Source organism: Erpetoichthys calabaricus, chromosome 9, assembly GCF_900747795.2.
Source record: "Erpetoichthys calabaricus chromosome 9, fErpCal1.3, whole genome shotgun sequence".
NCBI classification, from domain to species: domain Eukaryota; kingdom Metazoa; phylum Chordata; class Cladistia; order Polypteriformes; family Polypteridae; genus Erpetoichthys; species Erpetoichthys calabaricus.
Window position 1 is genome coordinate 92,131,653 of NC_041402.2, and position 26,319 is coordinate 92,157,971.

The window sequence follows — 26,319 nt, forward strand, 5'->3', positions numbered from 1 at the left end:
TAATCTTCCAGATTTGTGACATCAAACTGAGGAACCTGTGAATTCAGTAACTAGGGACCAGTTGACTCGTGTGTGTCAAGAAATGGTCTACCATTTTGATGTTTGTCGCGCTACACTTGGTGTTCTGTTGAGTGCATGCAACCTCAAGGACCATAGGACCAAACTTTGAACTTTCCTCTATCCAGTGATGTGCGGAATGTGTTTTTGTCTTATACAGTTTGTTTGAAATAAATTTTTGAAATCTGCTCTTTCATTTTGAATAGCCCTGTATTTCTCCAAGTTTCATCAAAGTGAAAATATCTATTGTCATTAACCAGAAAGTTCATCAGAATATAAAAAAGAATAATGTGTCTTTGATGTGTTGATAACATTAGCAAGTGTGGGACCAGCAGTTTATATTTACTTAGGCCTCCTCAGGCGGCAACAAGCATTTTATAAATAGTATTGTACCCTAGGTTCTTGTCTATAAGCCGGACTCGTGTATAAGCCGGAGACCAAAAATCATACGAATTTTTAAAATAAAATCTTATCATAGATAAGCCGGACTCATGGATAAGCCGAACGTACTATAACCTATAACTAATAGAAGAGAGGGAGGTCAGTGGTCTCACTCGCACCCATTTAATTTCTTTAAGGGGGGAGAGAGTGTGAGATATTGGCGTCTCTCTCACTCCCCGCATGGCGCGGCCGGAGCGCGTTCTTTCTGCTCTGGGCGTCGCCGAGTCAACACGCGCGCGTAGCGGTCATTTAAATTGTGATTTTATATGTAAGCATATTTAAATATATATTGCGGATTTTTTGCTGGTTCGCGGATTTCTGCGGACAATGGGTCTTTTAATTTCTGGTACATGCTTCCTCAGTTGGTTTGCCCAGTTGATTTCATACAAGGGACGCTATTGGCAGATGGCTGAGAAGCTAGATTGCTTACTTCTCTCTCTCTCTTGCGCTGACTATCTGTGATCCTGACGTATGGGGATTGAGCAGGGGGGCTGTTCGCACACCTAGACGATAGGGACGCTCGTCTAAAAATGCTGAAAGATTATCTTCACGTTACTATCTTTTGTAAAGCTGATTCCTGAAAAGACATGCTGCACAGTGCTTCGCATACTTAAAAGCTCGAAGGGCACGTATTGATTTTTGACTGAAAAACAAACTCAGTCTCTGTCTCTCTGTCTCTCTCTCTCCCTGCTCCTGACGGAGGGGGTGTGAGCTGCCGCCTTCAACAGCTTTGTGCCGCGGTGCTTCACATACCTAAAAGCCAAACAGCACCATTGATTTGTTTGCTAGAGATTGTTTTCTCTATCTATGTGACATTCTGTGCTCCTGACACACACACCTTTGAAGAGGAAGATATGTTTGCATTCTTTTAATTGTGAGACAGAACTGTCATCTCTGTCTTGTCATGGAGCACAGTTTAAACTTTTGAAAAAGAGACAAATGTTTGTTTGCAGTGTTTGAATAACGTTCCTGTCTCTCTACAACCTCCTGTGTTTCTGCGCAAATCTGTGACCCAAGCATGACAATATAAAAATAACCATATAAACATATGGTTTCTACTTCGCGGATTTTCTTATTTCGCGGGTGGCTCTGGAACGCAACCCCCGCGATGGAGGAGGGATTACTGTATAAACCGGATTTATGTATAAGCCGATATTCTATTTTTTCATTTTCACAACTTTTTTCCTTAGATAAGCCGCGGCTTATAGACAAGAATTTAGGGTACTTGAAGTACTGGGTATTCTCTTATCTGTGTGTGCATATGATCAAGTCATGTGCATGCTTAAAATTAAATTAATCTTTCTGTTGTTGGCCTGTGTCAGGCAAATGAGTGTTGCAAAAAAAATGTTTTTTTTTAACTGAGCACCTTAAAGCTACATACATTATGTGAGTAGGTGATTGTTCAATCAAGCATCAAATAAAATGGGAAAAATAGTGATTTAAAAATTTAAAAATGTTAACAATAAACAACAAAAGCAAGTTGAATTATCTCTGAAATCAGAAATGCACCACAAATTCAACTCATAAATGTTCTATCAACCATCCATCCATTATCCAACCCGCTGAATCCAAACACAGGGTCATGGGGGTCTGCTGGAGCCAATCCCAGTCAACAAGGCAGGAACCAATCCCGGGCAGGGTGCCAACCCACTGCAGGACACACACAAACACACCCACACACTAGGGCCAATTTAGAATCGCCAATCCACCTAACCTGCATGTCTTTGGACAGTGGGAGGAAACCCACGCAGACACGGGGAGAACATGCAAACTCCACGCAGGGAGGACCCAGGAAGCGAACCCAGGTCGCCAGGTCTCCCAACTGCGAGGCAGCAGTGTTACCCACTGCGCCATCGTGCCGCCTCTATCAACCAGACATTACATATTTTTTCACAAACAGTAAAACAATATAATAATATTATATGATCATTATGTGAAAATTCAAACACAATTTGAGGTGCAGTCCTCATTTTAGGGATAATTCTGTTGTCTCTTGATGTTCATTGTTTATTATTTGACATTTAATTATAGTTTTGCACACTTCTGCTGAGTCTTGACTGATATCTGTGCTAATCTTGTACAGTTGTTTACTTATATGCTTGTTTTTTATTTGTGACCCTATTATTCCCTTTAAACTCTTTGCTGTGTAGACCTTAATAAAATGTCTTAAATCCTCTGCACTCACCACTCTGTAGTCAGGTATTTTGGCACATCCTTACCCTTTCCCCTGTTTATCTAAACCCTCAGTCAATTAGACAGAGTAAAATAACCAGAAGGAGTAATTAACACTATAAATTATTAATGTATTATAGATAAAATAAAATGAATGTGACAAATATACCATTTACAGCCTAAGTAACAATGCGTCTTGCCTCCATATGTGGCCCTCGGCTTATTGGCACTGTAGCTTTAAATTTGCTACTATATGGCCTTTGAATGACATATTGAAACAGCCCACATGCCTGTCTCAATATGGCTGCCAAAGATACAGTTGTCTACATCATGGAGAAACTGCAAGAGAGAGAGAGGTGGTTATCTCTTCATGATTAATCTAGCTGGGCCAGACTTGATACTCAAACAAGAATAAACATGTAGAGACAACCCATTAAAATGTGTGCAGTGAATAGTGACGAGATCCTGCACTGCAAAGTCTACACCCATAGGGCTGTATGTCTCCAGTCAATGCATTTTAAACCACCACAGAGGTTTCAGAGAGACAGTAAAAGATATTGAACAAAAGACAAAGTTAAGAGAAGATAAAAAGCTAAAGCTACTGTTATCCAGTCAGGAGCTCAGAAGCACAAGGTAACTGAAGTTTAATAATTAATTTGCATGTTGTAATGAATGCTGCGACTGTGGAGACAGACACACAGACACACACACACACAGAATACAGTATAGCGACTAATAGGCTCCATATGTTTGAGAAGTTTTTCTGTCTGCTAATATATCCTTCTGTCGTTTTAAATATTCCATCACTAAATAATATAGCAACAGCAAACAGAGCTTAGATATGCATTGTGGTCCATAGATGTACAACGTGTTTAAACACTGTAGCTATTTTGTCATGGTATGTTTGTATTTCCAATTAGCCAGTAATGTGAACTTTCTTTAGTTATTTGTTTAGACATTCAGTCAGAAGGTGACTGTTGTGCAGCCTCATCTGTGCATTTACTGGTGTTGTTAGGCAGATTTTTGATTGAGGTATGTTGGTGACACACCATTTACTCTAAATGCATATTTTGAAGTGTATATTTTCATGAATAAAGCTGCCAGTTTTTTCATGATTTCATTGACTCCTACACTATCATCATAACAATGCAAAACAGTAAGCCCACACAGCGCATGTGACAACATATCGTTCACATTTACCATTCGTAACTGTTGAATGCCAATGTATAATCTCCATACAGAAAGGTTTCCCCTTGCTTCAAATTACTTTTATTTTTATAATGTGCAATGTGCTCTCTGCACACACAAAACACATGTATATGTCTAATAGGTTTTTTAGAAGATGTTTCAACTGTAGATGGTTCAACATTAACAGAAGCTTGCTGTCCATCAGACCAGGTTAACAAGAGCACCACTAATCTCTGTAGTTCAAAATCAATGTTCTTACTTTTAATGCTGCCTTCATGAGGCATTGGACTGGTTAAGAAATGTGACACTCGTCTGTGAGCCATTTAATTGTTCCCACCTAGATTTAAGCAAAATTCAGTTGTGTTTGTCTCCAAACATGTATATCATACATTTGGTTTCAACAAGATTACTTCATGACCAGACAGCAAGGTGACCAACCTTATACCATTCTTTCCACAAATCATGAACCAATGGGGTGCAAGGTACAGAACAGCCAGTGATTCAAAATCAATCATAAACAGCCATACTTGAAACCAATAGAATTAGTCTACCTGTCCATTCCTGGGGCATTTACCAATGAAAACACCCAGGTGCAACTCATTCCCCAGCCGCGTTGCTTAGTTGTAGCTTGTTCCTGCCAGCTAGGCAGTTTATAGCCTTCCTCCAAGGGATGGCTTATGGGCTTATATGAGTCCAAATACAGCTTAACACAATCCCTTGCCATACCAGTTCAATGCAGGATCCCAAACACCTAGCCATATATCTTAACAAAAGATAATGGCATTCCTAAAGAATGAGTTGGGGAATTGGGGTGAAGGACTTTTACTTACTTAAATAACTATTTATAAACAATTATCAAAACATTAATGGTTAAACTCCAAAGCAGCTGTCACGTGTGCACGTCTGAGGAACACTGTCCAAACTTTTCCCAGGTATGTAACACCACCTTGAGCCAAGAGGGGCTGCTGTTTCTAATAGTCCTGTTGTGTTCTTCCTCCACAGTTCAGAGAAAATACCAGGTGAAGGTAATTAGCCCTGTCCCTTCTGGTCCCAGAACTTAAAAAGTGAGGACAACCCAAATGGAGCCATCTATCTATCTATCTATCTATCTATCTATCTATCTATCTATCTATCTATCTATCTATCTATCTATCTATCTATCTATCTATAAGAAAACTCGATGCAGGATTCAGCTGTTTAACTTTCTGTTAGGTGAAGCAAAGCTGGCCATTCTCAAAAGTCGAAATAATAAGCAATGTGGGTCAGAACCGACGGATATTTGTTTAATTTTTAAGTTGAATGTTTATTCAAGAATAAGACTGGAGTTTGCTTTTTATAAACAGATGAATAGAATGGGGGTGTTTGAAAATGTGTGGGGGGTGAAAGGGGTGCTGTGCTCAGTCGATGAAGGGGAGCTGAAAATGAACTTCTGATCTCACTTGGTGGGCAAGAGAAAGAGAAAGAAATGGTGGGCATCAATACCATGTGATTATTAATGTGTGGAGTTGGAGGAGCGTAAAGGGGGAGTTATGGTGGTCTTTGTGTTGTAATGAATTATTAACTGTTGCTTTTGTTATTAATGTGCGGAGTAGGAGGAGTGTAAAGGGGGAGTAATAGGGGTCTGATGTATGGCTCTGTTGTTTATTCTGAAATTTGGTTTTCTTTTCTATTGATTGTGTATGTTTATGTTTGAGTTTTTTGCTTATGTTTACAATAAAGGTTACTTTAAAAACTATCTATCTATCTATCTATCTATCTATCTATCTATCTATCTATCTATCTATCTATCTATCTATCTATCTATCTATCTATCTATCTATCTGTTCTTTCAGTTTAGTGACAGGTTTGTGATGCAGCATACACTCTGTAACCTCTGTTGTGTGAGTGTGATAGTAGAGAACTGGAAACAAACGACTTTTTTTAATCTGTAATAATACCGCTTTGTAACTCTTTATGAGGCAGCACAGAAGCGCAGTGGTAGCGCTGCTGCCTCGCAGCAAGGAGACCTGGGTTTGCTTCCCAGGTCCTCCCTGCGCAGAGTTTGCATGTTCTCTTCGTGTCTGCGTTGGTTTCCTCTGGGTGCTCCGGTTTCCTCCCACAGTCCAAAGACATGCAGGTTAGGTGCATTGGCAATTCTAAATTGGCCCTAGTGTGTGCTTGGTGTGTGTGTGTGTGCGTGTGTGTGTGTGTGTGTGTGCCCTGCGGTGGGCTGGTGCCCTGCCTGGGGTTTGTTTCTTGACTTGCGCCCTGTGTTGGCTGGGATTGGCTCCAGCAGACCCCCGTGACCCTGTAATTAGGATATAGCGGGTTGGATAATGGATGGATGGATGGATGTAACTCTTTATTGTTTAATCTCACATCATGCTTACTTCCTTTTTAGTCAGCAGCATTTATATCGATTTGATATTATCAGTGCTTTATTTTAATTTGCTTGTCTGTCAAGAATATTAAGTCATTTATTGTTTTGTTTAATTAAGCACAAAGAAATTAACTTTGAGTAGAACATAATAATGGAGACAACCGCTAATCAGCTAGATTGATGTATTTTTATCTCAATATACTGTATGTGTTAAAGCTTTTAATAAAATACTTTGAAAAAAGTGGACAGAAGAAAGTTGAAGGTTTGAGGGGTTCTTATCTTTCTCACTACCATTTAATTGATTTTCTAAGAAAAGTCAAATATAAGCTTGGTGATTTTTGCCAAATCAGAATAGTGACACAACAATGATCAGAATATCTAATTATGTCTTCTTTTCATTAAATCAAAAACATTTCTTTATAGTTAAGGATTTGGTTGGAATTAAAGTCTGCAGCTGGCATGGATCTCCAGGACCAGGTTGTCCCATTTCAATTATAGCCCCTTATACACTAGTACTCTATGCCAGGCTGTAACACTTAGCTAAAAGGCAGTTAACCCAATTTGACAAAACTCACTTTTGCTTTTAGGTAGAAAATAGAAAAATATATTAAACTACCATCTCACATCCAAAGATTATTCCTTTGTTTCTGAGTTATGCAGTATTTAGTACATCTCACCATGCTCATGTAACAGTGCTATGAACATATACTGTACGTCTGAAAAAAGTCATGATTAAAATATTATTAATAAAAAAAAATCTATATATTTGAAATAGGGCACCACAACATAGCTAATAGTGTTTCTGTCTCATAGAGCTTTGGCAGCCACTGACTTCTCTTTTGACTTTTCCCTGTGGTCACATCAGTGTCCTCCATGGACTCGGGTTCACATGTGCAGTCCTAACACATACAGTTACTTAGATTGATGAATCTGCCTTCTGATGGACTGGTGTCCTCTGTTGACTCTTATTAATTGCTACCAGAATTGCCAATGGGTTGGTGTTACATTGCGAAAGAAAAGTTTATCTGCAAATAGATGGATGAAACTGTGACCTAACAGAGATTTCATTCATGATATCCGTTCATAAGGTTGCTCTTTTCTGTACTCACAAAGCCTGATTGTTATATCACATTTTATGCTGTTAATATTATGCATATTAATTATTGTAGCTTCAATTAAAATGAGATTTTAAAGTTTTTAGCATACCATTATTTCAGAAAATAAAAAAAATAATATAAATAAAAAACAATGCAGTCTTCAATAACTCTGAAAACTACTAAATTACCTTGTATGGACAAATTCTTTCCAAAATAACTACGGTAATAATGCATTATTCTTATTTAAGAAAGCTCAACAGTTTAATGTGTGGTTATTTTGTTAAACAAAGCCAAAACTGTATTTCTTATCAACACTTTCTATAACAGTTAGCAAAGACCTTAACAGTAAAAGAGAAAACACTTTGTTATAAGGGAAATGAAAGCAATGTTTAATTAAAGCAGAAAAGAGGTAGTGTGCCTTATTTGAAGTGTGTGCTTTTTGTTCTTACCACTGCGGTAATGGGGTTAACAAACGTTGCTACAATATATTATAGATATTTACGTTGATATAAATGTGTTACAATTCTGGTTTGAGGTCAAGTGTAAAGGAGGCCTTTTAATGCAGTCAATGAAATCATTAAGGGAGATGCTAAATTGTTAATATAAGCATACATTTATCTTTAAGAAACATAATTTCAGCCAATAGTCTAGTGAAAAGTCATTACTTTATTTAAACACAAAAATAGGCTATTAAACTATAAAAGCATGGAGTTATAAATAGCAAGGCTATATAACTTCTAGAGAATTGTAAGTGAGAGTTGAGGATTAGGTAGTGAAAGTCTGCAATCAAGCATTAATCTAAGATTGTCATTTCTTTAACATGGTATCAATATATTTTCCAGTATTCTAAACTTCACTATTTCAAACTATGTATAATAGCCAATACCCAAAAATTTTCATATTCTTTGTTTTGTTTTAAAATGACTGAATCAGTCTTTCAGAACATTTCCTGTGACAAGCTGATTACCTGAGTGGTACTTGTTGCTGTTCCTTTACTCTTTCTTCAACAACATTCTCCTGCTCCTCATTAGAGTGTTCTTCTTGATTAAAAGTTGTTTCCTTCAGGAGATGCTGTTGATTCCTCCATATTACTCTACTTTCTATTTGAATTTAGTAAGATCTGGGTTGCAGTTGTTTTATGACAGTCTTGGTGTTGATGTGTTTGTGTTATCTTTGAACCTTACACTGTCCCCTTCTCATAGTTTTGGTAAATGTTGTGTTCCTCTGTCCAAATACATTTTCTGATTAGCTTTTTGTTGTTCTTTGAACTGTCTCATCTTCTTATCATCCGGTGCTTTAAAAAATAATCTTTTACTGGCAGATTGGAATGAATACGTTAACCCATTAGGAGATAAGCTGATGAATAGTTACAACCTAATGGTGAACTGCAATATGCTAAAAGAGCCTTATAAAAATTGCTTCCACTGTCTTTTGCTTTGCACATGAGCTGTTTAATAATGCCCACAGACTTTTCCACCAGACCATTGGATTGTGGAAAATGAGGACTTCTTATGTCCTGGATATGATGTCAAACTGCATTCGCCCTTGCAAACGGTCCTCAGTGGCAGGAGAAACTTGGGGGTTGGTGGCAGGATTGGCACTCCAGCCACCATAAAAACTTCATGCAGCTCCAAAACAGCAGACAGGACTCCTTTGTGCTCTCCACAGGAGTAGCTCTGCTGTAGCCGCCCTTAAGAAGGCTGCTCGCATTATGAAGGGAATGGGGGAAAGGCCTGGGGAGCCTCATCCTCTCAAGAGTCTAAACCACTGTAGAGCCAAAGGGGTTAGGCCTGTTGGGGAGCCGAACTAGTGTGGTGCTGAGGCATCTTCACAGCAGCACTCTGGTCCCAGTTTGAAGCGGCTCACCCCTTTAAGCACATGAAACATCTTTTTTTTCCAGCATGATGATCATCTTCCTCTGCTGTCAACAGGAGCTTTGTAAATCCTGCATTTCAGTGGCGGCACTCTCTGAGGTGCACAACTTTCATTGGTCTAGTCACTTTGATGGCTGTCATACTTAAAGAGTAGCTGTTGCTGTGGCGGATCAGCTTCTACTAATTGTGTCCAATGTCACTCCTTTGAACAAATGTAAATTATGAGACTCAGGTTAAGTCACTCTCTGGGTGACTCATCTGTTATCTCAGTGTATGTTCCAGGGGATGTTAGTGATGTCATCACTCGATGGTTGATGGGTGCCTGCGAGGTGACAATCCTCTGGTCATGGGTGATTTAATTGAGACCACTGGTACTGACAGGGCTGGCTATGAGGATTGTATTGGTCCCCATGGATCTGGAGACCATGGTGAAAGTGACTCCAATGTTCCTTGATGTTGCAAAAGGTCAGCAGCTGCGGACCTCTGGATCCTTGTTCCAGCACCCTGAGCCATATCGTTGGACTTGGTTCTCCAATACTTGGTGGTGTGTTGAAGGAGATTAATCACATCCTCATGGGTAGATGCTGGAGGCTACAGAAGTGCCCAGTTTATGAATTCTGACCACAGACTTGTTGTTGCTACTCTGAAGATCCAGCTTAGGTCCATTAGGCTACCACCTTCTAGGGGAATGTGGGTGGACCTGGTCAGACTCCAAAATCATGCTGTTTCTAATGAGTCTGTGTGAGGAACTTGCAGACTTGAGTGTGACTCCTGATCATAATGAAATGTGGGAGACCTTCAGTGACAAGACTCTGTAGGTTGCTGAGTGTTGTGTTGGTGTGGCTGGTGCTCCCAGAAGGAGGTGTTTCATCCCGCAGGGCATCCTGGATATCTTTGATAGGAGTTGCAGCACACAGCTCAATGGCAACTCCTGTCTGTACCAGAAAATGAGAAGGATTGCTGTGAGGGCTCTGAAAGCATATAAAAAGGTGTTTATTAGAGAAATCTGTGAGCAAGTTACACACCATCTGTGGTCCAGTGACCCACATCCTGCTTACAGAGAAATTGAAGCATTACACACATCCAAATTTGTTCCTCAAAGAGTCGCAGTCAGGGGTAAAACGGAGACTGAGCAAGGAGTTTCCTGGATGCCTTTAATGACCTCTTGAGCCATCAGCAGTGTGTCTGCCTGTGTAGAGAAAATCGACCTCATCGAGAGGTTTACTTACCTTGGCAACAATATTCATGTCTCTGGTGACTTTTCCAATGAAGTCAGTAGACAGTTTGGGAGAGCATGGGGGATCATGAGGTCACTGGTGAGGGGAGAGTGGCGCTCCCAATATCTTTGCAAAGAGACAAAGGTCCAGGTCTTTAGAGTCCTGGTGCTTCCTGTTTTGCTATATGGTTGTGAGACATGGAGGCTATCCAGTGACCTGAGACAAATACTGGACTCCTTAGGTACTGTTGGTTTGACTTTCTGCCAAATGAGTGGTTGCTCACAGAGTCCCAAATGAGGCACATTACCTGCATTGTGAGTGAGCACCAGAGCACTACTGCCATGTGGTGAGGGCAATCCAGTTCACAGGTTCCTCATTGTTGAGGATCCAAGGGGCTGGACCAGGCCAAAAGAATGCCCACATAACACCTGGCTGCACCAGATAGATGGCCATTTCCATGATGTGGGACTGGATCATGCCTCTGCCTGGGGTGTTACCAACCAGGATCCTAAGCTGTTTCGTCATGTGGTGGGTGCGGCAATGTGCTGTACCTGTGAATGCTCCTTGACTTGACCTGACCTGACCTGATGTCTTTTCTTAATCCTTGTGAAGCTACTGTTTTACTGCCCTTGTAAATAATACCATCAATAACAGTCAGCTCAGCCCTGTAGTTCCAATACTCACTAAGATTCATACTAGTCTTTTTTCACATTAGACCAACCACTTAATATGGTACAGTATTTTTCACCTACATCATTGTCCCATCTTTCTCAGTCTCCTGCCTAATTAGATGCATTTTGGCATTTGCCAGAGGCAAATAATCAGGTTCACATACCCTTAATGTCTTCAATTACTTGATAATCAGGTGGAGACTTTGGATCAGCTACTCTGGACAGTGTATCTGCTGTACACATCCGCTTTCCAGGCATATATACAGCATTTAGTGCATAACTTTGAAGTTTGATCATCATCATTTGAATTCATAATACACATTCATTGAGGGTTTTACAAATAACTTTCTTGGTCTATGCAGCATTCTACAGCGATTACACTTGGAGCGATATTTTCTGTCTGCATCGTTTCTGGAACTTTCTGCTTGTGCCACTTTCTTCTCTTCGGATGCCATTTGTTTATCACGCTTTTCTAGAACATGTGAACATGTAGTTTTCACTTATCAGTTCTCTGGCTTGTGACTTTACAGTTTCAGCAGCCCTGCATAGCATATGTTTTGTCTAAATCTAGGTCTTGTTCTCTAAGCAGTCTCTCTCTTAGCACAGGTATTCCACATACAGTTCTATCTTTGATGAAAGAGTCTGTAAGCTCACCAAATTTGCATGTCTTGCTGCTGTTTCTCAGCTCCGTCACATATTGATCAATTGTTTCTCTGGCTTTCCGTGTGTGTGTAAAATATTGATGTCTTTTGTAGGTCACATTTCTTAAAGGTATGCAGTATGCCTCAAACTTGTCCAGAAATTTGTTTCAGTTTTAATTCATACCAAACTTCAAAGACAAAATTACACTGGTCTACAAAAAATATTTTTTGTTTGCTACTGAGCTGATGCTACAGAGCATCTCTTTATTAATCTCTTTATTTATTATTTACACAGATTTCATATATGAAATCGGAATTAAGCAAGCACATCAGGTTTTTGAAATACACATCATTGACGTTTTCACACTTGTGAATATCAACATAATATACTGTATCAACATGATATCTGGAGTTTGGACTATGTCCCACCAAAATTGTTTTGATGTGTTTATTCTGAAAACAAACCAGAAGACGATACCAGAGACACGTTAAAGCTTATTTATGTCAATTTACCTCAATATAAAAGTGAGGTCAGTGTGCCCAAAAATATTGGAGGCACTCGCTTTTACGCTTGTACTGCACATCCATCTCTCTTTGCAAGAACCAACAGTATTCACCCATCATGCTCGGAGTGAATTTTCCCCAGTATCACTTTCCATCACCTTTATATCTTGATGAAACCTTTCCCCATGCTCATCTCTGACATCACATAGATTTGGTGGAAAAAAGTCGAGATGAGAATGTAAAAAATGCATCTTCAGTGACATTCTGGCTCCCGTAAGCTAATATACTTTCAACATATTCTCCAAAGGCTCAGTATAATTATCTGCTCTGTGACTGTCAAGAAAATTCTGGACAACCTGCACGAATAAGGGTGCTGATTCAGTTGGCTTCAGTTTCCTTTTGAATTCATTTTCAGGCATCAGTTCAGGTATTTCAGGGCCAACAAAAACACCTTCCTTAATTTTAGCTTCACTTTTCTCGAGACCAAACTTATTTCTTAAATGCTGAAATGCATCACCTTTACTGTCCAGTCACCCTAGTTGTCCAAGACCTGGAACATCATAACTAAAAAATGGGACGTGCTTGACGAAAACGGTTTTCAGATTTGGAGTCAGCAAGTGAACTTTGTTAAAGTACAGATGAAAGAATCCCAGTAGCAAAATGCTTGTTGACCAATGTTATTGTAAATTCCAAGCACTTTGTCCCTGACAACATGTAAAAATGATACTTTTTTCCGCTTTACAATCTGTGTCAGTTGCAAATAAAATAGAGTTCATAAAGCTGTTTGAATCTCCTCCAGTTTTCAGCTACATTACCAGTCAACTGAAGCTTTGGGGGTGGCTGTGGACCTTCCATTTCTTCCTTTTTTTCAATTACTTGGCTTGAACTGTCTTTTCCAAACCCACTCTCCTGACATCATGTGCTGTTTTTATTGTGGGTTCCAATAACTCAGCGACACGATGCTTGGAAAAGCATAACTCTTTACTTGAACAATCATAGACATGTACAACATTTTTTGCAAACACAACAATTCCTACTACCGCTTCATGTATGTAAATTAGTTCAGACCTCACTATTAGCGCTCAGGTTCACAGATCAACATCAACTATCATTACAAATTCTACCTGATCTTTTGTGTTAGTGGAAAATTAGCATATCTGAATTGTAAGGTTATAGGAAAACTAAAACACTGAACTAATCAAAAAAAGAAACCTCTTGTTAAATTATCAATAAAATGTAAATAAAATGTAGCAGTCTTACCGCTAAAGACAAAGAACTCCAAAATACTTCTTTGATACCAGGCATGCTGGTACTTTATTTTTTCTTCAGCCTATGTCTGCAACCCTGAGCTCTGTCCTTTGAGAGTTTGGCTCTGTTATGGAATGGCTGGAAAAGGGTATCAAGCTGAGTACTTGTGTCCTTGTATGTGAAAGGTGAACTGAACTCCTTCCCATTTCTTCCCTGTTTATACTGGTGTGACCAAAAGAGTTCTCCATAACCTTTTTCTGGGGGGAGGTTGAGCCCCCCTCTACTTCCATTGTCCAATATACAGGTGCCCTGTTTCCCACTAATTGGCATAGGGGACACCCTCACAATCTCTGCAAGGCATGAGAGTCTCAAGACCCAAAGGACCCCTTCATCAGACCTTCACAAAACCATTCATAAAAATATATTTAATTATTGAAAATAAAAAACGCATATTTTGTGCATTTTTTAAGATAAGGAAAACAGTGAGCAACTGGTTTGTTGTGTTGTGTCGCATCACGTCACATTATGTTGCAGGCAACAGATGAGTGAGAATGTGAGTTAGCTAGTATATGACAAACAAGTCCATAATGATAAGAAAATGAAAATATCTAAGTGCTGTTTAACAGCAAGCTGTCAAGCAAATGGTACAACAAGTCCTTGCCCAAGTGTACCAAAGATAATATCTCTGTTTAAGTAATCTGTAGAAGTAGGAGCTGGTGAAATTCTGCCAGTGTCATCCACAGTTCCAATCATGGCAGAAAAGGCTCCTTCTCTTTGTCTTTCCTGCTCACCTTTTTCCCATTGCAGATGAACATGAGCCTACTGGTAAAGATGTGCTGAGCAATAGGCCAGTCCTAAACCCGCGTATAAATAAGAACATCTAGTATTTGAACAGAAATACTGTAAATAAATAACACTGGAGTCTCAACAACTCACAAATATGCACTTGACACAGCTACCCTTGCACCAATCTCGTAACACAGTCAAGATGTTTGATCATCCTTCCCACTCTCTGTGCCTTCAAAGACCAGCTGAATGGGGCTCTCCTCTCCTCTGCTGGCATTCTTAATTCTTCTTGTGCTTGCAGACTGTAGTGTGAACCTTCCTGAAACTTGTGGAATACAGCAATCTGCATACCTGTGTGACAGGTCTCTGTCAATAAAGTATCCAGCCCTGCCTATCTTCAGGATAATCTAACAGCTACCATACAATGTTTCCCCCAAATTGAAACAACTTGGCCATGTGCAGCACAGGTTTAATTTAACTTAGTCTCAGTAAAAACTTTTGAATAGTTTCTTACTTCAGAGAAGCAGAGAGGCAGGCAAGTTTGCTTTCATTGGCATTTCATTGGCTTTACTTTTTTAAGGAGTTTTACAGTCATTTATCTTTTCCTCTACATACCATTCATATCACCCACATCCTAAATATTTAGTCCACCCACCTCTGCACTCAGTTGTAGTCTTTCTGGTAGCTTTAAACACTACTCTGGTTTGGTTCACTTCCAGCGTGAAGGCCAGGGGCAAGCCAACTTTTTCTCCAGTTGTTGTCTGTGACTGTGTATCCCTGAACCTTCTGTTGCCTTTAAAATGCATAATAACAATAAATATAAAAACTGTGATGTGTCCATCACACATCTTTTCCTAGGTACATCTGTCAATTTTAAATTTCACCTGTATGTGCAGAACAAAATAATAATGGTGATTAATTTTAGAATTATGATGTTCACAAATTTCCCTTCTGAAAAACAGACAAAGCTTACGTACACAGGAAGACATCATTGTAATATATATAGAGAGAATTAGCGAGATAGACAGAGTGAGAAAGCTAAAATATATTTATGTAAAGATAAAATCTTAATATGTGTGCAACAGGAGCTTAAATTAAAAAAATCTGAAAAGTTAAATTTTATCTTATTCATTATTACCAAACTGTTTATAAAATTCTATGTTTTATAATTTTAAAATTATAAAACATAGAATTCAGAGAGAATTCAGAGAGAATTAGCGAGATAGACAGAGTGAGAAAGCTAAAATATATTTATGTAAAGATAAAATCTTAATATGTGTGCAACAGGAGCTTAAATTAAAAAAATCTGAAAAGTTAAATTTTATCTTATTCATTATTACCAAACTGTTTATAAAATTCTATGTTTTATAATTTTAAAATTGTACTGTATATAAAACTATACAAAAATGTATCCATTCTTGTAGTTTCAGAATGTCTTTAGAAACCCTACATTGTTAATTCAGCCTATTATTACGGTACGACTGGTCAGCACTTCCTCTTTAGACAACACTTGATGGTTTGTTACTTCTGAGCCCTTTAGCAGCAGAGAAGCACTTTGAGCAATAAATCATCAAAGAACATTTACAGTAATATGCCGAGAGGGGACACAGAAACGGGAAAACAAGAAGGTAGAGTAACTTTAATAATAATCTAAATCTAAACTATGCTTTTGGACTGATTTAATAATATGAATTGAGTCTGCCTTTTTGGAGAAAAGACAAATTATACTGTTCCATATAATAGTAAAAAATTTTATATTAAACTGGGATCGATAATATAAAAACACAGTCTTTAATACTGTGTCAAGATACCTTTTAGAATTAACTATGAAAATAATTTAGAGGTTAAATGACTGTTTAAGGCCAAGTATCCATTACTGTATAACCTTTTTGTACTGTACAGTACAAGTAGGCATAAAAAACAGATGTGAAAGACTGTTAATTTATTCTGTTCATAAATACCACAACATCAAATGTCCACAACTGTAAATAAATACAGTGTGGTTGTGATAAAGCAATATCAGGTGCAAACAGATACAATACAGTAAACTCAGCAACATGACAAACATTATCAGATAGATTAACATACAGTATGTTGTATCTTTGTGTGATAAGAGTACTGTGATGTGATCAGAGAACTTTAATGTTTTACTTTACATAAGCTGCATTAAAGCATTATAGTTCCGCATTCAAAGATTAATTATAATTAATCATAATATTTAGTATTTACAAAATGCTGTGGCTAAATGATATTCCTTGCCATGTGAAAATATTTTTAATTTTAATGGCAGTCATATTTTTAAAGTTTGCTTTGTGCTGTATGTACAAGATGCTAAAAAATCAATCAAGCTGTTTTATTAGGATTTATGTACTCACTGGCATTAATTTAATTCAGTACATTGACCTCCTCTTTGTTAATGTCCATGTGTAAAGTTTTGAGAGTTCTTGCCATACAATATGAAATAACAGCAAATTAGTCACTCTTGTTGAATTTCTTAATTCCTAATTAGCACAAAATATATTAATGCCTATAATTAAGTTAAATGATAAAAAGTTTTTCCTTTACACATGATCCTTCCAAACCCTTCATCACAGCTGCAAATCACTTGCATTACTTAGTAAAATTATAAAATCGCTAAATAAGCGTGTAAAGCAGAAGACATCACACCACAATTGTGAATAAGTTCTTTAGCTTCAAAAAATACCGAGCTTATCCTATGAGTACTCTATATTGTTTTTAAAGTGTAATTATAAAGAAAGTTCAAGTAATTATAATATTTTAACAATAATCAAAAATCATGAGAGAGAGAAGTATTAGGGCATGCTGCATACATTTAATAACTGAGGCAATGGCAAGTCAACTGAACATGTAGAGACACCTGAATATGTGTTAAACCATAACTCAAAAAGAATTACAGGTATCTGAAAATACCTCTATCTCAAGATATCTGAAATGCATATTAAGACACTACAAATAGATTTCCTGATATCTTTAAATGATACGCTGTATATTTTAAGATACAGTATCTGAAATGCCTTTCAATATATCTTTAAATATGTGCATTATGAGTTACCCCAAATACATTTTGTCTGTAGGTATTTTAAGATGTCTGAAATGTATTTGCAAATATGTCAAAATAACTTTGTGTGTGTTTAAAGAATTACAGGTATCTGAAAATACCTCTATTTCAAGATATCTGGAATGCATTTTAGGACATTTCAAATAAATGATTGATATCTTGAAATGTACATTTTAAGATATCTGAAATGCATTTAAGGGTATTTAAGTTAACCTAAATTCATTTTGAGATATCTTAAAATACATCTGTAGACAAGTTCAGATGTCTGAAGTGCATTTTCAGATATGTCAAAATAACCTCCTGTGCATTTCAAGTTAACTCAAATACATTTTTAACATATCAGAAAATCATTTCCTGTAAACATTCAAGATACCATAAATTTACATTTCAAGAAAACTTAAAATTGGCAGGAAATCTCATTGAAAGAATTGGACGTTTTACAGGAGTTGATTCTGAGATATCGTGACATACATTTCAGATGTTTAAAATGCATGTAAGGTCAATTTTTGATATATCAAAATGTATTTGAGATATTTTAAAATGTATTTGAGATCTTTGAAAGTAAGCTGCATTTTGATTTATCTGAAATTCATTTTGTGATATCTTTAAATGTTAACCAGGATTGCCATATGAGCCTTTATTATGTTGTTAATGAAGGCTAACCTATGCCAAAATGTTACAAGTAATAAAAATGTTGTTTATTTTATTTTATTATTTTGTTATAAATAATATGCAATACAAAAAAGAAAAGAAAAAAATCATAAAGTATATAAGCTGCTATTAGTACGTACTGTATTAAAATAATAGTAAATATAATTTAATATATAAAAAATATAAATAACTTGAAACTGTTTTACTAATGGTACTTACCTGATCTATATATTAGTTGTGCTATTCACATCAACTACATGCACCACTTTTATATTAACTTTTATTCTTTGTTTTATTTCTTTTGCCTCTTACATTAAAGTTGGCCAGTTGTACTTTTCAGTTACAGTAATACCAATACATATTACATTAGCAGGCTTTATCCTAGCTACTAAGTTACAATTGATAGTTCTCAGAATCGAAGTAGGTATACTTTTGTTTTGGTGTAGGCGATGCCTTGTTCCAATCCTTCCATGTCGGCTTTCTCCGGCACACTTGAAAGAAGGTTAAGCAAACTCTTCCTTCTTTCTTCTGGAGCTTTTCTCCTTCTTTTTCTTCTTTGTCTTGATCACACTTTCTGGTTGTGGGTGCTACTGCAATTTTCTCATTGAGCTTTTACACAAAGTGTTCTCCTCTGCTAGCATAAAATGTACTTCTTTTTTATGTTTTTATTGATTTTAATCACAAAAAAATAAAATTTCATACAGTCAAGTCAAATTTAACAAATCAAAGCAAAACTCAACTCCAAGCCAAGAGAAAGAAAAAGGAGCCAACAACCGAAGCAACTCTATAAAAGGAGCAAGAATAATTTATTTCTGCAGGACAGTTGTTGATCTGTCAACTCCCATCCTTAGCAAGATGTGGCTTTTATGTATGGTCCCTCTCTTGATCTTGTAATTTGTTTTATTTTAGTAAGATTTGGACTTCTGGTACCCAAATCTAACCCCAATACAGACAAGTCTTTCACTCTTCCAGTATAGTACCATGTTACTCTTCGGAGTAAAAGGGATTGTTCCAGCCTTTGGTACAGCATGCCTTAGGTAGTGGAGTCTTTGCTATGGATCAGAAGTTACATCCAGGCCAAGAGCTTTAAGAATGTGGAGAGAGTGTACATCTGGTGGTTGCAAAAGTTTTTAAAGGAATACTCCAGGGATTGTTTCTGCCTTGCGCTCTATGCTTCCCCGGAACGCTGCTCAGGATAAGGCAGCGTTAGGGGATGGATGAATGGGTGGGTGATCCACAGCACTACTTTCAGATGAATCACCTTGATGCTGTTATGCCAACAGAAAATTCCTCATAAAGTAATAGTTTTACTGAAACTAGTCATGGTTATTTTTGCACTTTTTCTGAAATCATGTCCACTCTCACGATGTTCCATGCATCTTCCACAGTCCCGTACCTCTTTCCGTGATTCCCCCTTATATTCTGCAAGGCTCTATTTATCCATTGCCCAGGGAGTCTTTGTATGCCTTTTTGTACCTTCCTGGGCTTGTAAAATGTAATGGGAATGCTCCAGAGGTTCATGGAATGCAAAGCTCAGCATACCTTTGTGACAATTCTGTGTCAATCACCCATCCAGCCCTATCTATTTTCAGATTAATATGCAGGCTACTACAATGCGGTATGCACCCACTATTACCTCTGTGTTGACACTGTTGTATCATTGTGATTCACATCTGCATGCTCATCAACACTTGGGGCAATGCTCTTTATATGCATACCACTTTGCATAAATTCTACTTTATTTAACATTACTTCATGTGGAGTAGTGGAGAAATGTATAAATTGCATATTACTTCATGCATTTTAGGGTAATTAAAGTTATTTGCAAAATTGGAAAATACTTGGTTGTGATATACATAGATCATCACTATTGCAAAGCTTCATTTTAAATGTAATTTTATACTTTCATTTTGGCTGACAGCAGTGGCACATAGGCTTCAAATCACGTGTAATCATGTAACATATAAAATTTGAGATAAATATAATTCCATCGCTGTCAAATCAATATCTTTTTACAAGTTCTTTGCTCTCCTCTTCGAGCCGCCACCTTATCATGGTGGAGGGGTTTGTGTGTCCCAGTGATCCTAGGAGTTCCCTGGTAAGGTGTTCCGGGCACATCTAACCAGGAGGAGGCCCCGGGGAAGACCCAGGACATGCTGGAGGGACTATGTCTCTGGTCTGGGAACATTTCAGAATTCCCCCGGAAGAGCTAGTAGAAGTGGTTGGGGAGAGGGAAGTCTGGGCATCTCTGCTCAAGCTGCTGCACCTGCGACCCGATCTCGGATAAGCAGAAGAGGATGGATGGATGGATGAAGTTCTTTGTTGTCCAGCATTTTTCAAAACAATCCACCTTTCTTGGGATGTGCATGCTTATCTCTGCATTCTGGAGCACTCGTAGTTTGGAGTAGTCTCCTAAATTAGAAAAACTGATAAAATACTTTTACTCCTATTCCTAAAAGTACAAGCAAAATTTTGCCCTTCTGAGGTTTTTGAGCTAGTCAGGACAGTTTACCTGCTCTGAGATGCTTGATAAATATGAGCACTGGTCTAACTTCTGTTATTTTGGGGCCTGCTCACCCTTTTTGACCATTTTGTGTTGCGAGAATCACAATAGCGATGTTGGCTGGATCAGAAAGATTACGTCAACAGTAAGGGGATATTCAAAGTAACTAAATGCAATGACACCAGTTTGGATTTTATTTAGGGAGTTGTCATGCTTCTCCAACCACCATTTAAAACATTCTCCATGTTTCTCTTTGGTAATCTTATCAACCAAAATCGTATTCACTGTATTTGAAACGTCACCATTGTTGTGAACCTGACAATCTCAGATATCAAACATGAAATGGAGGCCTCAATAACAAAAGCCAGACCTACTCAACCTGCTTACAGGTCAGCAACAAAGGAAGAGGCCTCACCATCTCAAATAGCTTAGCCACAAACTCAAAAGGCTTGCTTTTAGTTTGCACAAGCCCAAAATGGGGCAAAGGCTTTGAAACAACAACAACATTTATTTATATAGTACATTTTCATACAAAAAAGTAGCTCAAAGTGCTTTACATAATGAAGAAAAGAAAAATAAAAGACAAAATAAGAAATTAAAATAAGACAACATTAGTTAACATAGAAAAAGAGTAAGGTCCGATGGCCAGGGGAGACAGAAAAAACAAAAAAAAAAAACTCCAGACGGCTGGAGAAAAAAATAAAATCTTCAGGGGTTCCAGGCCATGAGACCGCCCAGTCCCCTCTGGGCATTCTACCTAACATAACATAAAAATGTTCACACTGTCTACAAAAAATGGAGACTAAAACCATGAAAACTCTACTTTAAGGGCAAAGAAAATTGCTTTTTTTAAATTTATTAAATGGATTGGAAAATTTTAACAAGAAAAGCAAGGCAGGAACAAAAAGCAAAATAGATTTTACCTAAAAGGCAAACCCTAAAAGCAGACAGATCGAAATATACACAAGCCAGAAACAGAATCTTAAAATGAATGTGGAGTCAAAACCAGGAAATTCAAGAATCCTCTCCTTTCCTTTTATACTGCTGGAGTAAATACCCCAGCTTTATCAATAGGTGGCTTCAACAGCTTATGCTCCATATAAAGGAGACAGGGCATAGAAAAAAAACATAAGTTAATAACATACCATAACATTGTAAAAATAATAAGTACAATATTAACTAGATACACATTGATTAAATCCAAAAACAGAACTGATATCATATTATATGAAATAATATCTAAAAGATAACAAAAGGATTTAAAAAATAAAAAACACACTTGAGTCAGAGAAAAAACCCTAACTGAAATATAAAAACTATGTCTTTTCTGTTTGCAGCTGGAACTGCATCCTCATTCTAATACTGTATGAAAAACTGTTTTTCTTTAATCACTCCAATGGGCGATTCATGAACCCATATGCCAAGGTGGTGCCCATGAAGCTGAAGTAGCATGTAACAACTGATGTTATCTGTCATTGTTTGGTATCGTCTCAATCAACAATTCTACTGTTTTTCCCTACTCTGTCTTTGTATTATCTTTTCTCATTTAGCTTAATTAATACGTTCTATGATGCACAAGAGGAAGCAGCTAGACCAGAAGATGAAAAAAATAGATAAGACAGGCAAAGGTGTAAATTGGCAAATTGATTGTACCTAGCAATTAGGAAGAGAAGGGCAAGATGAGAATCAAGAGTCAAACCAAGTGATTTGGCTTACTTTGAAATAAAACTAACAGCACTAAAGATTTCAAAATCAATGTTTATCCAACAGGAGAAAATGGATACGGAAATGACTGCCATATTTACAGTATATCATTACTTCCTTGACATCATTACCACGGTGATCTTACAATCAAAATATATTCAAAACATGTTGCGTAAATGACATAAACATGGTGGAAAAAAAATAAAACTTCTTCAAAACAAACTGTAGCTCAAGAAACAGCATCCTGATATGAAAATCCCCCCTAAAGAAACCAAAACAAACATATAAAATGCTTTATAATATTACAAGAAGGACCTCTAGTTAGCCAGTTTCCCTCAGGTGCTGTAGCAATTAGGAACACGGCCATCTGATGAAGACTGCAGAATTGCCATTGGCCACAATTCCTAGCTGTTGCATTTTGCCTTCCAAATGTTCTCAAACATATGTATTTTGATTTAGACAACATATTTGTTGAGCAGTTTTTAAATTTCTGTTTTTGTAGAGTTCATCTGTATTCCTATATAAAGTTAATTATCTGTGTTCATCTCAAAACTCATCCTGTTGTAAGTCAAGGAACCACGTGGTTAAATGGGGATTGTGTTGTGCGCAGCTATCCACTGTAATGGTGAATGGGCAGTAATCAGGGTAAACTTCTGGCCCAGGAGGTAGTACCTTGATTGCATGACTGCCTTTTTCATGGCAAGAGCTACTATTTCATTTTCTCCCATTTTAACAGTTTCTGGCTCAAATACATTCCTAGGTGTTCTCCTTCAACAATCTGACTTAACACAGCAGCATCAGTCTGTAAAATACAAAGAGCAAAAAAGTCAGGAGATTTCAGTATGGAGGGTATGGCTAGAGCCTGTTTTAAGTCACAAAATGAAAGCTCTGCATGCTGGTACCATTTCATAACATTAGAGAGCACTTTCATGTTACATTTTTGGACTCAATTAATGCATCACTTCAGAGAGATTCCAAATTTCTGAAAAAAGATCTGATTCCAAGAACAACAAACTGATATGCCAGACATTTAAGATTTTCTAATTTACATGGAGAACATGGAGATATTAATCAGCATATCCGTCCATCCATCAATTTCTGTCGCTTATGGGTTACATAGTCATCAGTCTAAGCAAAGATGCTCAGATGTCCCTTTTCCCTGCCACCTCCTCCAACAACTTTGTGGGGATACTAAGGCATTCCCAGGCCAGCCAAGAGATGCAATCTTATCGACGTGTCCTGGGTATGCCCCAAGGTCTCTTTGCAGTTGGACATGCCTAGAACACCTCCCAAGGGAGGCGTCCAGAAAGCATCCTAATCAGATGCTCAAACCACATCAACTGGCTCCTTTTGAGGAGCAGTGGCTATATTTTGAGCTCCTCATGAATGTCTGCATTCACCCTATCTCTTAGTCCAAGGACACACACCCTGTGGTGGAAACTCATTTCTGCCACTTGTATCTGTGGTCTACTTCTTTTGGTCACTGCCCACAGCTCATGACCATAATTGAGGGTAGGATTGTAGATCTACCAGTAAATGAAGAGCTTTGCCTTTTGGCTCAGCTCCCTTTTCACTATGACTGACCGGTACAATGTCCGCATGACTGTGGAAGCTGTTCTGTTCTGATCCATCTGTTGATCTTCTGTTCCCTTTTTCACTGATTCAAGAACAATATCCCAAGATACTTAAACTCCTCTGCTTGAGACAGCACCTCATCGCCAACCCAGAGAGGGCACTCCACCCATTTCTGGCGGAGAACTATGACCTCTGGCTTAGAGTTGCTTTGCTTCATTCCAGCTGCATCAAAATGGACTGCAGACCACTCCAGTGCATGTCTAAGGTCACAGCCCAATGAGGCCAATAAGACCAATTTGTCTGTAAAAAGCAGAGATGTGATCCTGAGGCCAACGAACTGGACACCCTCCACTCCTTAACTGTGCCTAGAGAACCTGTCCATAAAAATTGTGAAAAATAGTGGTGACAAAGAGCAGTCCCTACTCAGCATATCAATATCAAAAAACATAAAGATGCTGAAAAAAGTAAGTGTTCCACACCAGTATTTGACCAGTTTTTTGTCAATAGATAAAATCAGGAAGCAGACAAAATGTATGCAACCAAAGGGCTATTCGTGTGTCATTCAGCAATGTAAGTAATATAATTTATCCAATCTGAGCGTCTATGTATTGGTTATTTTATGTGCCAACAGTGTTAAAGTTTTTGTAGATGGTATTCTAACATAGCAATATCATCCTCGCCACCAGAATCACAAGTGCAAAATGTGTTGTTTTAAAGTATATAAACAGTAAAGTGTCTTATTATTTGATTATTATTTTATGATTGACTTTGAAGGCTGCATTTGTTTGGTTTTTATTCTTTAAAGTTATAGTTTACATGAGCAGCTTAAACATGTTAGTATGTAATATTGTAACACCATGGTACTCACCAGTGGTCATCACTACCCAATAACTTGAAACGATAACCTTGTAGGTGTGTTAACAGCATCTGTAAATATGCATCTATTTACATTTCAAGATGAAATTTTGAAAATGCATGTGTTCTTCCAATCGTTTCATCCACACTTCACTTTGTGGGTTCTCTCGGCATTTAGTTTTCTATCTTGGGCTACCACTGATCCTAGATATTTAAGTGTATCCATTCTTTTCAAAAGCTCTCCATGCAGGCTAAATTCTGAATCCTCTATTCTACCAACTTCCACTCCTCTTTCTCTTTTCTGGTGCTATATGACATAATGCCATCAGCAAGAAGTATGTACCAGAGGAATTGGTCTTTGGTCTTTTATTTCATGAGTCAACATATCCATGATCAGATTAAAGAGGTAAGGATTTAAAGAAGATCCCGGGTGCAGATCAGCTCTAACTGGCATCTTGCTGTTGCTATTGTTAAAATATTTTTAACAATATTTTCATCTTTCATTCTACTTTTCCAGGTGTTTTAATTGTTTAATTAATCCAATGTGGGGGATGATGCTAAAGTAGCTGCAGCTTTTCATGTTTCAGTGTTATTTGCCTGGATGTCCGCTCTGTTCGTTTTTAATTGCCATTATTAAGATACAATGAAGGGGGTAAACTGCACAGAGAAAGGGCAAAATACAATGAAAAGAGAGTTAAGCATTTAAATCCATAGCAAAAACAGAATTATTTCTAAGTTTCTTATAAATGTAAAAATCATGCTGCTGTGCTTTTCTGAATGTAGAATAACAGAACAGAAAAATATGCCAGCTAATTAAATGAGATCAGTGTTATCAGTTGTTGTTACTGATTATGAATATGGTTAGAACAAAAACCTGCATCCACAGTAGGCCCCCAGGACCGACTTTGAGAACCCCTGGAAATTGTACTCTCGGGTTTTATCCCCTCTCAGATCCCCACTAATAACAAGCATAATTGATGTTGTCTTTTGTCCTGATGATTCACTACTCAGTATAGTAAATCATTTTGTGTCACCAAATGTGGTTTTTGTGAAATGTTCCCTACAGTAGATTGCCCATTCTTTGAAACAACTGAATTTTGGGCTTGTTTAATACATGTATCATTCCATTGCTTCATTTGAATAGAATGAACAAAGGGTTAAATTGCAGCCAAACTAGTTGGAGAGGTCATAGTTTCTGTAAAAGACCCCTAGAGGTGCTTGTTAGCAGACTGCATTGTGCTTCTTTTGTGCTCAGGTTGCTTCACCAGGAGAGTGCAGCGTAGAACACCACACTGGCTACTATTGACTAGTAGAACATTTCCAGCAGCTTGCTGCACATTTCAAAAGATCTGAGTCTCCTTAGCAAGTACAGTCTGCTCTGGCCCTTTCTGTACAGCACCACTGTGTTGCCAGACCAGTCCAGTTTGCTGTTTATGTGAACTCTAAAGTACTTGTAACTCTTCCCCACTTCTACATCCTCCCTCTGAACAGTGACTTGTCTCTTTCCTGTACTCTGACTCGTCTCCATTATTAATACAGCCTATGATGAACGAGTCATCTTAAAATTTTTGTAGATGGCAAGCGCTGGTATTGTGCTAGAAGACTGTTGTGTACAAGGTAAACAGGAAGGTGGACAGGACAGTTCACTGATGTGCTCCAGTATTACACACTACCATTTCTAAAAATATATGAAAATC

The 26,319-nt window shown here is 37.7% G+C and overlaps 1 protein-coding gene across 2 annotated transcripts in view; it reads left to right on the forward strand.

Moving 5' to 3' along the window:
- The first annotated feature begins 15,771 nt into the window (after positions 1-15,771).
- The window catches only part of LOC114657184 (early activation antigen CD69-like), a 50,595-nt gene continuing 40,047 nt past the window's right edge, over positions 15,772-26,319 (forward strand). For both annotated transcript variants that reach the window (XM_028808923.2, XM_051931840.1), the window contains exon 1: positions 15,772-15,883. In XM_028808923.2, the coding sequence (XP_028664756.2) occupies positions 15,847-15,883 (37 nt within the window). In that variant the 5' untranslated portion in view covers positions 15,772-15,846. The remainder of the gene's footprint in view (positions 15,884-26,319) is intronic.